The sequence below is a fragment of the Muntiacus reevesi genome, chromosome 5 (genome assembly GCF_963930625.1).
Source record: "Muntiacus reevesi chromosome 5, mMunRee1.1, whole genome shotgun sequence".
In the NCBI taxonomy this organism is placed as follows: Eukaryota; Metazoa; Chordata; class Mammalia; order Artiodactyla; family Cervidae; genus Muntiacus; species Muntiacus reevesi.
Genome location: NC_089253.1, coordinates 116,647,590 through 116,663,787, shown reverse-complemented (window position 1 = coordinate 116,663,787; position 16,198 = coordinate 116,647,590). Strand labels below are relative to the sequence as shown.

Sequence of the window (16,198 nt, the reverse complement as noted above, 5' to 3'; positions counted from 1 at the left end):
CTGGGGAAAACAACAACAGCCTCACCAAAACAGCATCCTACATCCAGAGAGAAAAAGAAGAGGCAGACCAAACTTGAACTGTTTAACTTGTTTGGTAGACTGTGTGAGATATTTAAATACATTTAAGTTTTCAGTGGGATCAAACATATTCTCCAAATATCTAAACAATAAGTGTTTTCAGTGCTCAAAACAGAATCTTAGAGATGCCTATTATCAATTTACCTAGTTTTGAGAAATGAAAGCAAAGGACCAACTTTAGAAAAATGCAAGCTTCCCATGCACTTGAGGAAAGATTTGCTGTTGTCAAATTCTTCAAATCAAAAGCCCACTCTGGGGACGCCCCTGGCTGTCCAGTGGTTAAAACTTCACCTTCCAATGTTGGGTGTGAGGGTTCAACCCCTGGTCAGGGAGCTAGGAGATCCCACATGCCTCATAGCCAAAAAATATAAAAGAGAACAATATTGTGACAAATTTGATAAAGACTTTTTAATGATCCACATTAAAAAAAACAAAAAAAATAAAAGCATGCTTTGTAGGTCTGATATTAATGCTTTCCACCCATTAAGCCCCTGCAAGGGTCAGTAATAGGACCCTTAGTGTTAAGCAGTGAGTTTACTCGATACTAACAGTTAATTTTTTAAAAAAGCACAGGACAGTGGTATGCTGGAGACAGCTCCTACTGGCTCACTATAGCTGATTGCTAAATTTTAAAATTTTGCCAGCAGTTACTAAACAGTTGTTATTAAAATTAAGTTGCATAAGCTTACAAAGAGTAATGAAGCCAAATGTGGTTCACTTTAGTGTGAATAATTTGCACGAGGGTAAGAAACAATTTTTTCTGCATGGGGTCGCAAAGAGTCAGACACGACTAAGCAACTGAACTGAACTGAAGGAACACTTTATCAGGTCACGTATCAGATTGAATGACAATAAATTTGAGAAATAAGTAATTATGATGTAATTCCATTTTTCAAATTATGGCTGAATTGCAATCAAAGATTGGCTACAGCAGTTCAGCAAAAATCAATTAAAGCATCCTGGGAGAATGAACTGGCTATATGGACTTGACAATAAAGTATACTTTATTATTGTTAGCTGTGTTATATGTCTTTGCTATCAGCAAAATTTTAACAAACATGTACACTTGTATACAGAATTTTTCTTCTAGAAGAGTGGACTATTCAACATTTACCACTATACCACTGGATGGGGAAAATGGGGAAGGAGTGGGGGAAATAGTTTAAAACCAAAGAAGGAAGTACAACGTTTTTTTCTTTTGGTTTTTCAGTTTGCCTTCAGCATCCAACTGCCATAATACAGGTCCACAGATGTTAATGCCTAAATCTCTCCAGTAAAATACAAATACCCCATCCCCACTACTAAGAATTAAAAGCACTTTACTTGAAAAAAATCAACTTTATTTTTTCTAGATTAAAAAAAATAGAACCAGCTATTAATATTTGTTGGGAAAAATGTTTCTTTTGGTGTTCACATCTAAATTTCTGAAAAGGTGATCTGGTTACTAAAATAATCCCAAATGCATTCATAAACCAGATAGATCCACGAGTGACCAGCCCTTTACAAAATTTAATGACAGTTGCCACAGCCTTTACATTCATTCTTATCATACATTACAACATGCAGATAGACAAAGAAAGACAGGTCAACAAGCGGAAGTAAACATCATGGCATCAGGAAAATGAAAATCCACCTGTATAAAATAAATACAACTCTGTAATAACTGTAAAGAAAAGGAAAGCACTTAACACAACAATGGCGAGTCAATGTATAACTGTTTCATTACCCAATCATGAAAAATGAGTTACTGTAAAATGCATAGATCCCTTACATGTAAAGAATTTGTGCATTACAGTCATGTGTTCAACAGTTTTACACAATAAAAATAAAGCCATTCAACATATGTGTGCATATCTTGCAACTAGATTACACTTATATTTTTTTTGCTCTTTTAACTGTTTTAAAAAAATATTAAATGTAAAAATCCTCAAATGGAAATTTTGCAGAAAAACCCTTATTTTATCTTCTGTATGGCTACAGTCACCCTCCCCCAATAGTACAGCACCCTCAGCTTATTCCCAGGGTCCAGTTCCTAACTGTTGGGTATCAATGCAAAATGACTGCAATAAAGCACCAACCAGTGACTGCTCCAGAGAACACCTGGCCCCTTTGTGACCCCAAAATGTCCAATTTAGGTGGTTTTGGTCCCAAACATATTAGTCTCTACTGTCTCATAAAATAAACCAGGATATTTGCTGCCCAGGGTGGCTCTGACTTTGCCTTTCCTGTTAACAGATGTAAAATTCACAGCACTACATTGCAAGAAAATAAGGCGAACCATTTTTATCCATCCTTTGTAGACTAGAGCTGACATACTCATAATGGTAACTCTGGAGCGAAGTCCTATAGTGTAATGAAGAAAATAACATCCTACTTAGCAACATAAATAAAATTTTCTTAAATATAAAAAGAATCCAATACGACTATCCATGATTAACTTTCTACAATTATAACCAGGTCCCAGTAGTTTAGAACAGTCTGTAGGGAAATGATTGTCAGAAACATTACCAAGGCAAATCCACAAGATGTGAGTGGCGTGAACAAAGAATGAAGAGGCATTGCAATACCGATCCAAATGCTATAATACTACAGTGATGTTTTGAGGTTTACATTCGGTGATTTAACATTTCATTTCCACAAACAGGCTTGAAAAAAAATGACAATACCACTAGCTCTTGATTATTCATGGATTCCTTTTCTAGCCCATGGATTATTCAGGTTTTTGTGTTTCCTCTTCCTGAAGCTGTCTTTCCAAATCTTTTCACTACTCATGAATAGTCATAAATAGATAGGCAAGAGAAATCTTTTTTTCTTTAATTAATATGCATCCCTAGAAGAAAAACAGTTTGATGAGAATAAGGACTCAAACTCCTAAACACAATTAGATTTTTGGTTTACTATGACTTATTACTGGATTAACTATCCAGTAATCTCTAGGTCTTTCCCCATGGAAAAATTAAGGGTTGGTTGTAATATGAAAGACTACTTAATGACAGATTTGAACTCATAGCTAGCTTAAAAAAAATCTACTATCTAGATTCTCAACTATTTGCTCACCCAAAACATCATTTTCCCTTCTGTAATTTTTCTTTACCTTCCATTGGCATATAGGTTTCTCCATGCTCTTTGTATGTTTTAACACCAGTGACAGTTTCTGAAGTTCAGTGTGAACTGCTGGGGTGGTCACCTCTGGAGTTACTGCGCCTGCCCGTGGCCAAGCAATGCTCTATCACTGTGACTCATGGAGACCAAAATCCAGCAGGGAGATCTCAGCCCTCTCTGCTGAGTGAATCCAGGCAGATCGGCTGAGACCAGGAAGTGCTGAGACTCTACAAGCTGCTTGCATAGAAACTGGCGCAGTTTTATTTTCTTTTCCCTTGACAAAAATGTATACTCTGTAAACATCCTTTGATCTCACTTTGCAAAGAAAATACAGATTAGGACTTTTAATTTGGTTCTGTACAGTGGCATATTGCTGCTTCCCTGGTTGCCATACAAAAACACGGATTCTCTCTTTACTTTCCCGAGTGCAAGCAGGAGAACTCCAGTTACTGATGAGGAAAGCACTATCAATGCTCTCGGACAAACATGTTTTGCCAACAGGAGAGAGAACATGTTGATAAGGAATCAAAGACGGATAGGGCAGACCAAATACACATCTATTTACAACTCACAGACCTATTTTCAAAAATTAACACACACATCTGTTGGTATTTTTCACTCTAGAGACTGCTGAAATGACTGCACTTGAAAACAAAAGCATCTTACAGAACAGTCTGCTTGACATGTACATTAAACAATATTATGTTCCTTTGGAGAACAGTGATGGCAAAAGTGGTCCTAAATCACACTGACGTATGCATTTCTTTTCTTTTTTTTTGGATGGGAGAACTGGCCACTCTATCTGTGGTTTGCTTAGCAATGACGAAAAAGGTCTATTGGCTAGGACTATGCATGCCAGACTCCACAGTGAGCTACTTATCCCCCAGCTGGCTGAATAATCTCTCAAGGGAACAACTTCGATTCATCTTGTCTAGTAGTGTTTGCTGGGCCTCAAACAGAAGCATCTTTAAGTTTCTATCCAGCTTCCTATCATCCTTCATACCTTTAATTGAGATTGGCTTTACCTAATTACTGTCACTGTAAAACACATATAACAAACTGCTCAGATTTCAAAAAAGCCGCATCTTATAACAACCACTACCAAACCAAACATATTAACACTGTCTTCTGCATTTCACTGGATAGCTGTCTACTACTATTCAATGAGGTATTTCAAGTAATGAAGCAGTCTTTCACCTCTGTACTGAATGGAGCTGCTGGGGGCTTTTATTTGGTGTTGCTTTGCCTTTCCCACATAACTGGGAGAAAATTCACATCTTTTCAGTTTTTGGTTTTTTTGGCTTTACTTAAAAATAGAAAACAATAGCCTTTACTTTTAGTTTCTGGCCTACTTCTCAAAATTGTCATTTGTACAATTACTGACGACAGGGGCATCACAATGCTCATGACCGACAAGTACGCGGACTCACTAGGGTCTAAAGAGTCCTATATTCCAAGCCAAAACACAAGCTCTCTCAGCACTGGGAGTGCAGGTGACCAGCTGACACCGTGCCGGCACTCTCTGAGGAGTGTTTGCTTCTCCTATGAGGTAAATCATATGAACATAGTGACACATTGTTAAAAAAAAAGTTTTCTAGAAATAGGAACTTGACTCTATCCTCTCCAAGATCAACTGAAAGAAACTGGGAAGCCTCTTTGCTGGACTCTCCTGGTTACGCCACTCTGACACAGGCAGCTCCTTGGCGTGCTAAGGGAACAAACGCAGGTTCTGGGGGTGTCGGGTGAGAACGTGTCACCATTGGAAGCCAGTGCCTGGCTCTAGCTCTTATATTCCTTATATTAAACGAGTCTATTTCACCTTAACTTGATCAGTTAAATGCCTTAATTTATTTCAACTGTCCCCATATGCATTTGAGGCTAAAATGAAAAATGGAAAGAAAACAAAACCAAACAAAAAAAAGGCTCTGAGTGGGACAGAAGCCTCGGCGTGGTGCCCAGTGCAGATGGCACTGGAGGGCATTAGCGCCCAGATCAACATGCAGACAGACAGGCAGCCTCTCAAGAATTCCACTCGCTGATCATGTTCACGTCTGTTTCCAACCTATAGTGCTAATCCTCTGCTGTAGATGCATCTGATAAAAGTGCATTTTGTAAAAGACAATGATCAATCTATGATATGTCTTCTATACAAAAAGATAAATCAAGTGAACCCCCCCTCCCCGTACAAGGGGCAGCGTGAATGCATGTAAACGTGGCATTGGACTGAGCTGGTCTTCTGGAAGAACACCTTCTAGTACCGGAATGTGTCACTGGACACTGCTTTGCCCCCCGGGGGCATGCTTGACACTAAACCTCACGGAGCTGCTGAGGACTGGGGCGTCGCTGCAAACAACAGGGAAGCAGTTCTTCAAAGGTGCCAACCAGCTCCCCTCGAGGTTACTGGGAACACAGCCAGAGCTGACGGAGGTGAGGGCGCGCCCCAGCGCTGCCTAGTAGAGATGACTAGCTAAGAGGAACGGACGTGGACAGTTTTCTGAGCCTGGGAAAGATTATCACATACACCTGGTGGCAACAGAATTTCTCTCAGATAGTCTTCTAGGATGATTTGATGATTTCCTCTTCTCCAAATGTGATGTTTGCATAAATGGGTGGTAGAGTGTATCGTTTTAAAACATGAAAAGTCCTTAAAACGTATTAGCAGGTCATTATATTATTGATCCTCATTTTAGTAGAGTTTAAAAATATCCCAAAGGGGGATAAATATTAATCCATCCATTGAATCTCCTTTGCTTGTTTTTTAATATTCTGATTTGCACATGTAAAATAATGCACATTCATGGAAGTCCAAATTCCTATGGTGACCATGACAAGTCCAAGTCAATTCCTAAAACAGGCAATGGTAAAAGTACTGAAAGATGTTGTACCACATATAGCCTGACAAAAATGCAAAAGACTGTATAAGAAATATCCACATATTGCTGAGGGTCATCTCCCTGGAAACAGCTTCCTTGTGGCCCTTGGTAGGTGGAAAAGCCCCTAAAAGACAAAACAGAAATATTAATTTGTTTTCTTGTGGTGGGAGGTGTCCTAGAGCAAAGGTTGAACATGAGTTTAGCTAGAGTGTTTTTTGCTGCTGCTGTTGTTTGTTTTTGCTTTTGTGTGTTCCTGTGTGCTGGGTCTTCATCGCCGCTTGCAGGCTTTCTCTAGCTGCAGTCAGCCGAGGCTACTCTTCATTGTCACGTGTGGGCTACTCACTGCGGTGGCTTCTCTTGTTGCAGAGCACAGGCTCTGGGCCTACAGGATTTGGTAGTTGCAGCACTCAGGCTCTTAGCGTGCTGGCTCAATAGTTGCGGCACACATGCTTAGTTGCTCCGCCACATGTGGGATCTTCCTGGACCAGGGATCAAACCCACGTCCCCTGCACTGACAGGTGGATTTTTAACCACTAGACCACCAGGGAGGCCCTGCATTTGTTTTTGTTTATTTATTTTAAGCATCTCTGTGATTTCTTCTTGTTCTTAAAGAGAGATATCATTTGAGATACAGTTTTCAAACCACAGAGCCCTTTCCCACCTCTGAGCCTTTGCCTTTTTCTCTGCCTAGAGAGCTCCTCCCTCCACCTCTGTGAAAGGCAGGCTCAGGGCATTCTTCCAACATCAGAAAAACACCACTGTCTTGTCTCCCCTTCCCCACCAGGCACTAGTATCTTCATGTTTATTTCCTTCTTGGCACTTTCCACAGTCTGTATTGATTCCAATCTACCTTTTCCTCTTTTCTACAGACTGCTTTACTTTCGGTCTCCCACAGGAACATATACTGCATGAGAGCAGGCACTATAGCTGCCTTGTTTCCCACTGTATCCCTACAGATTTCTACAATGGCCAGGACGCAGGATGTGTAAGTCAATTAAATAATTTCCAGAGATTTCCCTGCTGGACAAGTGGTTAGGACTCTGTACCCTCTGCCAAAGGCACAGGTTCAACCCCTGGTTGGGGAACTAAGATCCTATAAGCTGAACTTTGTGGCCAAAAAATATTTTCTTTTTCAAAATAGCGTGATTTATACTAATTCTTCTATTTACAAGTTAAATGTTTTTGCCACAAAAGGGGTGGTAAATTACCAATGTTGCTTAGTCACTAAATCACGCCCTTTGCGTAGCCCACCAGGCTCCTCTGTCCATTGGATTTCCCAGGCAAGAATACTGGAGTGGTTGCCGTTTCCTCTCCAGGGGATCTGCCTGACCCAGGGATCAAACGTGGGTCTTCTGTCTTGGCAGGCAGGTTCTTTACCACTGAGCCACCATGCTGCTGCTAAGTCGCTTCCGTCGTGTCCGACTCTGTGCGACCCCATAGACGGCAGCCCACCAGGCTCCTCTGTCCCTGGGACTCTCCAGGCAAGAACACTGGAGTGGCCGCCATGGAAGCCCTTAAATTGTTGATACTATTTTCAAAAGGCAACATGGTTTTTTCTTTTTTTCAAAAGGAATATGTCAATAATAAAAAAAATAAAAAGGAGACACAAAGTAAAGAGATGTCTTTAAATTCTTTTCTGGAAAGAAAAGCTAGACCACTTTGGAGCAATATTTCCTAAGGTCATCTTGAAAACACTCTTCAGCATTTCAAATAGTCTTTGTTCTTGAGGATAATCCCCAAGGGTAAGCTGATTCAAGAGAGGATTTGCTTCTCACAAACAATTTACAGAGAACACTTTAAAGTTTCAAGGTCTATTATGTAAATACATTTCTTAAAAAGAGTTTCTATTATTGTTGCTACTATTTAGGTCAAATATTATAAAGAGATTGAGATGAATAAGAAGAGGGATCTTGCTGGCCTTTTAATCACCTGATGCCTTTTTATGTTGGGTTGGCCAAAAATGTTTGTTTGGGTTTACATTACATCTTACAGAAAAACCCAAACAAGCTTTTTGGCCTCCCCAGTACATCCATTCTGTCTTATCCTGAAAGAAAATCCTGGAGAGCAAGGAATGCAAAACAGCAGACAGGGACATCTTGTTTAACTAGCCTTACTAGGCATTTTAATGGCACAGATGATGTCCTGCTCCTGTCATGTTAATATGCATGACTCCAAAGTCCCCGGGTGGGAAAGTTAAGTTGAGGAAGGAGTCTAACTGCAGATAAAGTGAAACAATCCTAAATACAAACACAAAAGCTTTAAAGATAATTAACAGTATCAGCCTTTGCTTATGACTATCGGGGACTTCCCTGGTAGCTCAGACGGTAAAGAATCTGCCTGCAATGCAGGAGACCCTGGTTCGATCCCTAGGTAAGGAAGACCCCCTGAAGGAGGAAATGGCAACCCATTCTGGTATTCTTGCCTGGAGAATCCCATGGACAGAGGAGCCCAGTGGGCTATAGTCCATGGGGTTGTGAAGAGTTGGACATGACTGAGCGATTAACATGATGAGTATTAGACCTTTGATAGACTGATTTAATATCTACTTCAATTCTGTCCCCAAAAAGTCTAGATGGGAAGAAAACTGGGCCTCTATTCATCTAAAACTCCACGGCTATCCTCAGACCCAGGACATGTTTCTCTTCATCTTCTTATTCCTGTTGCTCTGGAAACAGGCGTGTAGCACGGCTGTCTGTGAAAGCCTGGGGTCTGCTGGGGCTCCAGGCAGGTGAGTTCCTGCTTCCCCAACTTCCTGGTTTCCTCCCTCTCTTCTCCTCTTCTCTGCATTTTTCATCGCATTGCAGTTGTCAAAGTAAGTACAGAATACTGAGTACAGAAAAGGGATCTTAGAGTAAATAGATCTTTTTCTCCCTAGGAGAAAAATGTAATAAGGTTATATCTATGACGACTTAAAATGTAAATGTTATCCCTCCACGTAAAGAAGAGAATAAGCATGTGAAAATGCAGTTAAAAATAATCTAAAATGACTGCATGGTGATGGTTATCAGTCGAACAATCAAGTACAGGATCATAACATTAATGATATTTGCTATTTCATAAAATAGACCATATAATCACAGAGGTATGTCTATAGTCTTCCACAGATGTGTATTCTCTTGAACTCGATCTGTTTGTACGATGTTTTACTCATCATTTGATTGTTCCACACTGGCTGATGAAGTAAGGGCCTGGATAAATTTCACATGCATTTATTTGTCTTTATAAAAGTTCTAAGCTGAAATTCTAAAATATGGAAATACTTTGATTCCTTTAGGGTGCCTGAAGAATTGAAAAATGGTTATCTCCCCTAAAATACATCTTTGAAACCATCAGTAACTTCAGGAATATGTGTAATAGGATTCTGTGTACCTGTTTCATAAAAATGCGATAAGAGGTCCTCTTTTTCAATAAAACGCTGATAGAGCCAGTCAGAAAGGTCATCGGTCTCCAGCGGTACATCTTTAACTGGAAAGATTCTATCAAGAGTCAGAAAAAAAGCAAAAACTACTTTAATTCAGAAGTCAAAATCATTCAGAACCACAACTTAGCTTTAGAGTATCCTATATCTACAAAAATTATTGAGAAATACCTGTCTTCCCATGTTTGTAGGTTTAAGTAGGAATGTTTTGTGGAACAAGTGAAGTTTTAGAATGCGGGTTTCTTAGAACACATTTAGAATACTCAAACGCTAGGCCAAATAACGTATCTTAGCAAGGTTCCTTTGTTGGGAATATCTATGAACCAGACAGAATCTGTGTTAATTGGTGCCCTTTTGCTAATTATATCAGAGATACTGGTTTCATGAGCAGGGCCAGCTCATGACTGAATGTAGTTGTTGGAACATGATTCTGAAGGATTCTGTGACTGTCCTCACTCAACAGGAACTGGACTGAGATGATGAGTGACACATATCCACTGCAAGTGAGAACAGAACAGGGGCCTTGAACAAGTGTTTCTTTTCTTTTTTGTTTTCCAATTTTGAGAAGAAGATGTTCTTGATTTTTTTTCTTCATCGAAAGTATAAAGTCTGCAAAATGTTTGTATGAAAAACACAGCCCCCCCCTTCCTCTGCCCCTTGTTTCTCCTTCCCCAGAGGAATGGATTTTTCCCTCTTATTATTTATCACTGCTTCTTCTTTAGTTTTAGGGCTTATCTACTGATGATCAGAGATGAGGGTTAAGCTCCTTTCTCTTCCTATCCCACCACAGGCACATCTTTCCCATCTTCCCATGCACTCGTATGGTCATTTTAATTATCACAATATTTGATATTTACATTATTATAACCATGTAAGTATATTCAAAGGTAAACCAGGTGGTAAATCAAGGGTATGTTTCCTTTCCTCTCCAATTTCTGTTCTCCCCTAGATAGAGCAATTTGCATTGTTTCCTAGGTAGACATAACTAATTCAACCATAAACTATGGACCAATCAAATCTAAAATCAAATCTCTAGATCAGGTCAACAAACTTTTCCTTAAAGGGTCAGAGAAAAAATATTTAGACATTGCAGGCTATTAAGATCTTTGTCACAACTATTCTACTCTGCTTTGTGTAGTGTGCAGGCAGTCACAGACAAGGTATAAATAAATTAGTGTAGTTGTGTTCAAATGCAACTTTATTTAAAAACCAGGCAGAGGGCCAGAGGGACTCGGGTCTAGATCTCCTCCCAAGGGATTCAAGTTCATTAGACAGTCTTTCAATTTCACCTTCATGAGGAAATTTCAGCAAGGTTCTAGAGGTGTTGCCTGTAGTTTTCATCCTGCAAAAGCCCTTCATTATCATCCCAGTGACTCTTCATAATCCTAAAGTGGATTTAATGCTTCCTATATCTCATGTCTTACTTTTTCTCTATTTACTCCACATTTTGATGGAGTACACCCTCCAGTAGTTTCCTGAGAAAAGGTACTTTTATGTTGTGTTTCTGCCGGTGTCTTTTTTTCCGTCCTCATACCTGGTTGATAATTTGACTAAATACAGGATTCAGAGTTGAAATTAATTTTCTTTCATCTGTCTTTTGTCCTCCTTTCTGAGAGATTTTTTATTTAAATTTTAAACTTTTTACTGAGTTTTACTTTTTTTTTTTAACCATACTTTTAGTTTCTAAGAGATCTCTGAGTGTTCCTTTTTTTTACAGAATGCTATTATTGTTACAATATTTAATTTCTATGAGAATCTCATTTCTATGAGAATTATCATTTGAATTTTAAAACATACACAGAAGTAGAGAAAAAGGTTAAAGAACTCTCATGTACTATGAGGACTTGGGAAGCCACACAGTCTGTTTCTCACATGACCCTCTTATGTTCATTTTTGTCTCCATCTTTAAGAGTAGAGGCTGATCAGATTCCCAGTTATCTGGGGATTCTCTGTTGCTCACACACATTTACAGATGTGGGACTACACAGCTGATTCAAAGTTCTCTGCCTGTAAGTCAAGTTTGTTGACTGTGAGTCACCCTGAGGATTATCTGACTGGGCCATTTAAATTAGTCTTTCCTCTTGAATTCACCCTTTAGTCACAGAAAGATCCTTGAATCTCCTGCTGAGAGACAGGAAAGGCCTTGTTGCTAGCTTTCTGGTGGCAGAGCGAGGTGAGGGCTGGGAGTCTCAACACTCAGCACACAGACGTCACCTAACCATGCTATTCTCATCTCATTATGGGATCTCTGCCTCAACTGCACCTGGGGTTCTTGAGTCCAGAGAGCCTCTATTTCCCTCTCCAGAGCAGGCCTCCAGTATTTGCCAGGGCAGGAAAAGAACAAGAGCCCAGGAATGGAATGCAGGACGGGGATTCTGGAGTTCTGGGGATCTGAGTTCTCCTTAAAAGATTTCAACCAGTCTTCCCAAGTTTAGCAACTTTCCACTGCATTTACACAGCTGCTGATGCTGCCAGCCTCTTGGCTTTTCAAAAGAGGAAATAGACTAAACTTAAATCCACTTTTGTGCCCTTCCAAAATCCCAGGAAAATACTAGAGAGGTTTTTCAAGGGTAAACTCACAAGGATGGGGTGAATCTAGGAATGACAATAGCAACAAAATTTGGGATATTAGAAAACAGAGCAGTAAATAAAGTAATAGAATCCTAAGCCAGCTTTACATATATTAGTGTGTGTGTCTATCTTTTATACCATGGAGGCAATAAAAAAGCCAGCTTCAAGCCAGCCATACAAAAGGACAGCTGTTACAAGTATTATAAAAATGAATTCTTGACAGAGTTCTTTTAATATCAAAATTTATATAATCAGAGGAGTAGAGGCAGAGAGAGAAAATTTCAAAAGAGAAAGAGTCTGTGGGATATTTAAACGAGTTTGTTTTCCCTTCTCTTCAAAGGATAATTTCTATCTTTGAATTATAAGAAATCCTCAAATTAGAAATAATAGTCCAAGAATTCTATTGTTTCTTTCTTCTTTTCCCATTTAAACTAAGAAAGCAGATTCCTATGGGGGAAGTTACCAAAGATAAACAAAATCCTAAGAGTGCTTGCAGACTACTTCACCTACAGTGTACATAAAATCCTGCAGAATGAACCATTAGACAAACACATTTCTGTGGAAAAATGTTCTCAGTGTTCAACAGATAATGCCAAGTTCACATTTTCTCACCCTGCTGTGTATTTGCTTGTTAGCTACGAAAGGCCTAACACCCTATCTCAAGCCTGTATCTCCACTTAAAGTGAGTTTTTAAGAGGGAGATAATTAAAAACAAAAGTCAGTTTTGTGAAGTTGTTTTTCCTAACTCCGTTCCTCCCCTAAGAAGTCCCTTTGGGTACTTGGTTGCATGAAACAGTCATTTATATGTAAGGACTGAATGTCTGTATCAAACTACTTTATAATCTTAATTTGCAGGTAGGAAGATGAATTAATGCAAATGATGACAATTTTGTTTTATGGCTTCTATATTTACACTTCCAATTTCTTTTTCTTATCACGTTGCTAAGACCTCTAGCACAATGCTGAATAGAAGTGGTGATAATGAGCACCCTGTCTTTCATTTTTAACCTTTCAGGGGGAAATATTCAATAGTGTCCCATTTAGTATACTTGCTGTAGATTTCTTTGGTAGATAACATTAATCAGATTAAAGAAACCCCCTTCTATTCTCAATTTGCTAAAAGTTTTCCTTTTCATCATGAATAGGAGTTGCACTTTTATCAATTTTTTCCATCTATTGGAATGTTTATATAATTTCCCACTTTATTCTGTTAATGTGATTAATTAAAGGGGTTGCTTTTAGATATTTTTTTGATTTGTAGATTTTATTTTTGTATTACAGACACATGCCCTTTATCAGATAAAGGTACTGTTCATAGCTTCTATTCAGTGGGTTTCATTATTGCATATTATAGAGCCTCTTATACAATATTGTAAAAGTGCTGATAAAAAGCATCATTCTCTTAGGGAGTTTGGGATTGACACATTCACACTGCTATTCTTAAAGTGGATCACCAGCAAGGTCCTACTGTATAGCACAGGGAACTCTGCTCAGTGTCACATGGCAGCCTGGATGAGAGGGGAGTTCGGGGGAGAATGGATACATGTGTAACTACAGCTGAGTCCCTTTGCTGTCCACCGGAAACTATCACAATGCTGTTAATCAGTTACACCCAAAACAAAATAAAAACTTTCTTTTTTTTTTTTTTAAGCATCATTCTCTTATTCCTGATCTTGGGAAGAAATATTTTAGTATATCATCCTTTAAAATGGTGTTTTCTGAAGATTTTTGTAGATATCCTTTATCAGAATGAGGAAACTCCTTTAAAATCTACAAAGAGTTTCTATCATGAATAGTAAGAATTTATATTTAGTAAGTGATTTTAGTTAAAAATCCAAGCTTATGTTGAATGCTGAGCCAAACTTTCATTCCTGAAATATATGCTCTCAGTACATAATATGATGAATTTAAAATATTTTGCTGGGTTACTCTCATAGCCATAATTATGTAAGAGATTTGCCTGTAAATTTTCCTTTCTTATAATATTTTTGGTTCAGGTTTTGGTACCCTAGTTATACTGGCCTCATAAAAGAAGCTAGGAAGTATCCTCTTTTTGATGCTCTGGAATAACTGCACTTAATATCCTTTAATTTTCTTTTTTAATGACTACAGAATCTGAGGTAATGTCCCGTTTGTCATTCCTGATATCGATAACACTGACCTTCTTTTTTTCTTTATCAGTCTTGCCAGGAGTTGATCACATTAATGTTTTCAAAAAATAAAATTTTTTGATGTCATTTTTCTTTCTATTGTATGTTTTCTATTTCAGTAAGTTCTCTCTTATTATTCCCTGTCTTCTACTATCTTAGGATTGCATTTGCTTCTTTTTTTCTAACTTCTTAAAATAGACATTTAGATTCTGATTTTTAACTGTCTTCTCTTTTAATAGAAGTGTTCTTTTTGCTTTTCTTTATATTATCATTTTTTGGCTGTGCTGAGTCTTCAGGGCTTTGCGCCAGCTTTCTCTAGCTGTGGAGAGCAGTGTGCAGGCTTCTCAGGCAGCTTTTCTCGTTGCAGAGCGCAGTCTCTAGGCGCACAGCCTTTGGCAGTTAAAGCGTGCGGGCTCTGCAGTCGGGGCTCACGGGCTCTAAGGTGCGGCCTCAGCAGTTGTGGTGCACGGGCCTAGCTGCTCCGTGGCACCTGGAATCATCTCAGACCAGGGACTGAACCTGTGTCCTGTGCACTGGCAGGCAGATTCCTATCCACTGTGCCACCAGGAAAGTCTCAGAAGTTTTTAAGGCGGTAAGTTTTCCTTTAAAATACAGATTAATACAGATTAAGTTGTTCCCCATAAATTTTTATAGATCATATTTTCACAATCATTCTGCTAAAAATATTTTCTACTTTCATTGTAATCTCTTTAAACATGGTAAGCCTTAAATTCCTCTTATTCTCTACCACTTGATGTGAAGATCCAACTCACTGGAAAAGACCCTGATGCTGGGAAAGATTGAAAGCAAAAGGGGAAGAGGGTGGCAGAGGATGATATGGTTAGACAGTTTCACCAACTCAATGGACAGGAACTTGAGCAAACTCCAGGGGATAGTGAAGGACAGTGAAGCCTGGCATGCTGCAGTCTATGGGGCTGCAAAGAGTCTGACACAATTAGTGACTGAACAATAACAACCACCAACTGATGAACAGTTTCTATTTTTTTGTTACAGCAGTGTGCAAATGTCCATTCATATATGTACATATATAGGATAAAATTACAGGAGTGAAATTGCTAAGTCAAAGGTTAATTTTGAAAGATGTTACTACATTATCTTCACAAAGATTATACCAATTTATGTTCCCACTAGCAATTTATGAGAATGCCTCTCAGAGAAAGATTTTTAAACTGGAGAAGAATGAAATCTGAAGGCTCTGATTTAGGTGTAGAAGATGATGAGCAGTGTTTCACAACTCAGTTCAGTTCAGTCACTCAGTCGTATCCAACTCTTTGTGATCCCACGGACTGCAGCACGCCAGGCTTCCCTGTCCATCACCAACTCTCGGAGCTTGCTCAAACTCATGTCCATCAAGTCGGTGATGCCATCCAACCATCTCATCCTCTGTCGTCCCCCTCTTCTCCTGCCTTCACTCTTTCCCAGCATCAGGGTCTTTGCCAATGAGTCAGTTCTTCACATCAGGTGGCCAAAGTAAAGTACTGGAGCTTCAGCTTCAGCATCAGTCCTTCCAATGAATATTCAGGACTGATCTCCTTTAGGATTGACTGGTTGGATCTCCTTGCAGTTCAAGGGACTCTCAAGAGTCTTCTCCAACACCACAGTTCAAAAGCATCAATTCTCTGGCGCTCAGCTTTATTTATAGTCCAACTCTCACATCCACACATGAATACGAAAAACCATAGCTTTGACTAGATGGAACTTTGTCAGCAAAGTAATGTCTCTGCTTTTTAACATACTGTCTAGGTTTGTCATGGCTTTTCTTCCAAGGAGCAAGAGTCTTTTAATTTCAGGCATCATCTGCAGTGATTTTGGAGCCCAAGAAAATAAAGTCTGTCACAGTTTCCATTGTTTCCCCATCTATTTGCTATGACATGATGGGACAAGATGTCATGATCTTCATTTTTTGAATGTTGAGTTTTAAGCCAGCCTTTTCACTCTCCTCTTTCACTTTCATCAAGAGGCTCTTTAATTCTTCACTTTCTGCC

General features: G+C 39.1%; 1 protein-coding gene across 2 annotated transcripts in view; it reads right to left on the bottom strand.

The window, feature by feature from the left end:
- Window positions 1–1,396: 1,396 nt before the first annotated feature.
- The window catches only part of LPGAT1 (lysophosphatidylglycerol acyltransferase 1), a 79,795-nt gene continuing 64,993 nt past the window's right edge, over window positions 1,397–16,198 (bottom strand). For both annotated transcript variants that reach the window (XM_065936255.1, XM_065936254.1), the window contains 2 exons: window positions 9,423–9,529; window positions 1,397–6,177 (listed from right to left, as the gene is read on the bottom strand). In XM_065936255.1, the coding sequence (XP_065792327.1) occupies window positions 6,026–6,177; window positions 9,423–9,529 (259 nt within the window). In that variant the 3' untranslated portion in view covers window positions 1,397–6,025. The remainder of the gene's footprint in view (window positions 6,178–9,422; window positions 9,530–16,198) is intronic.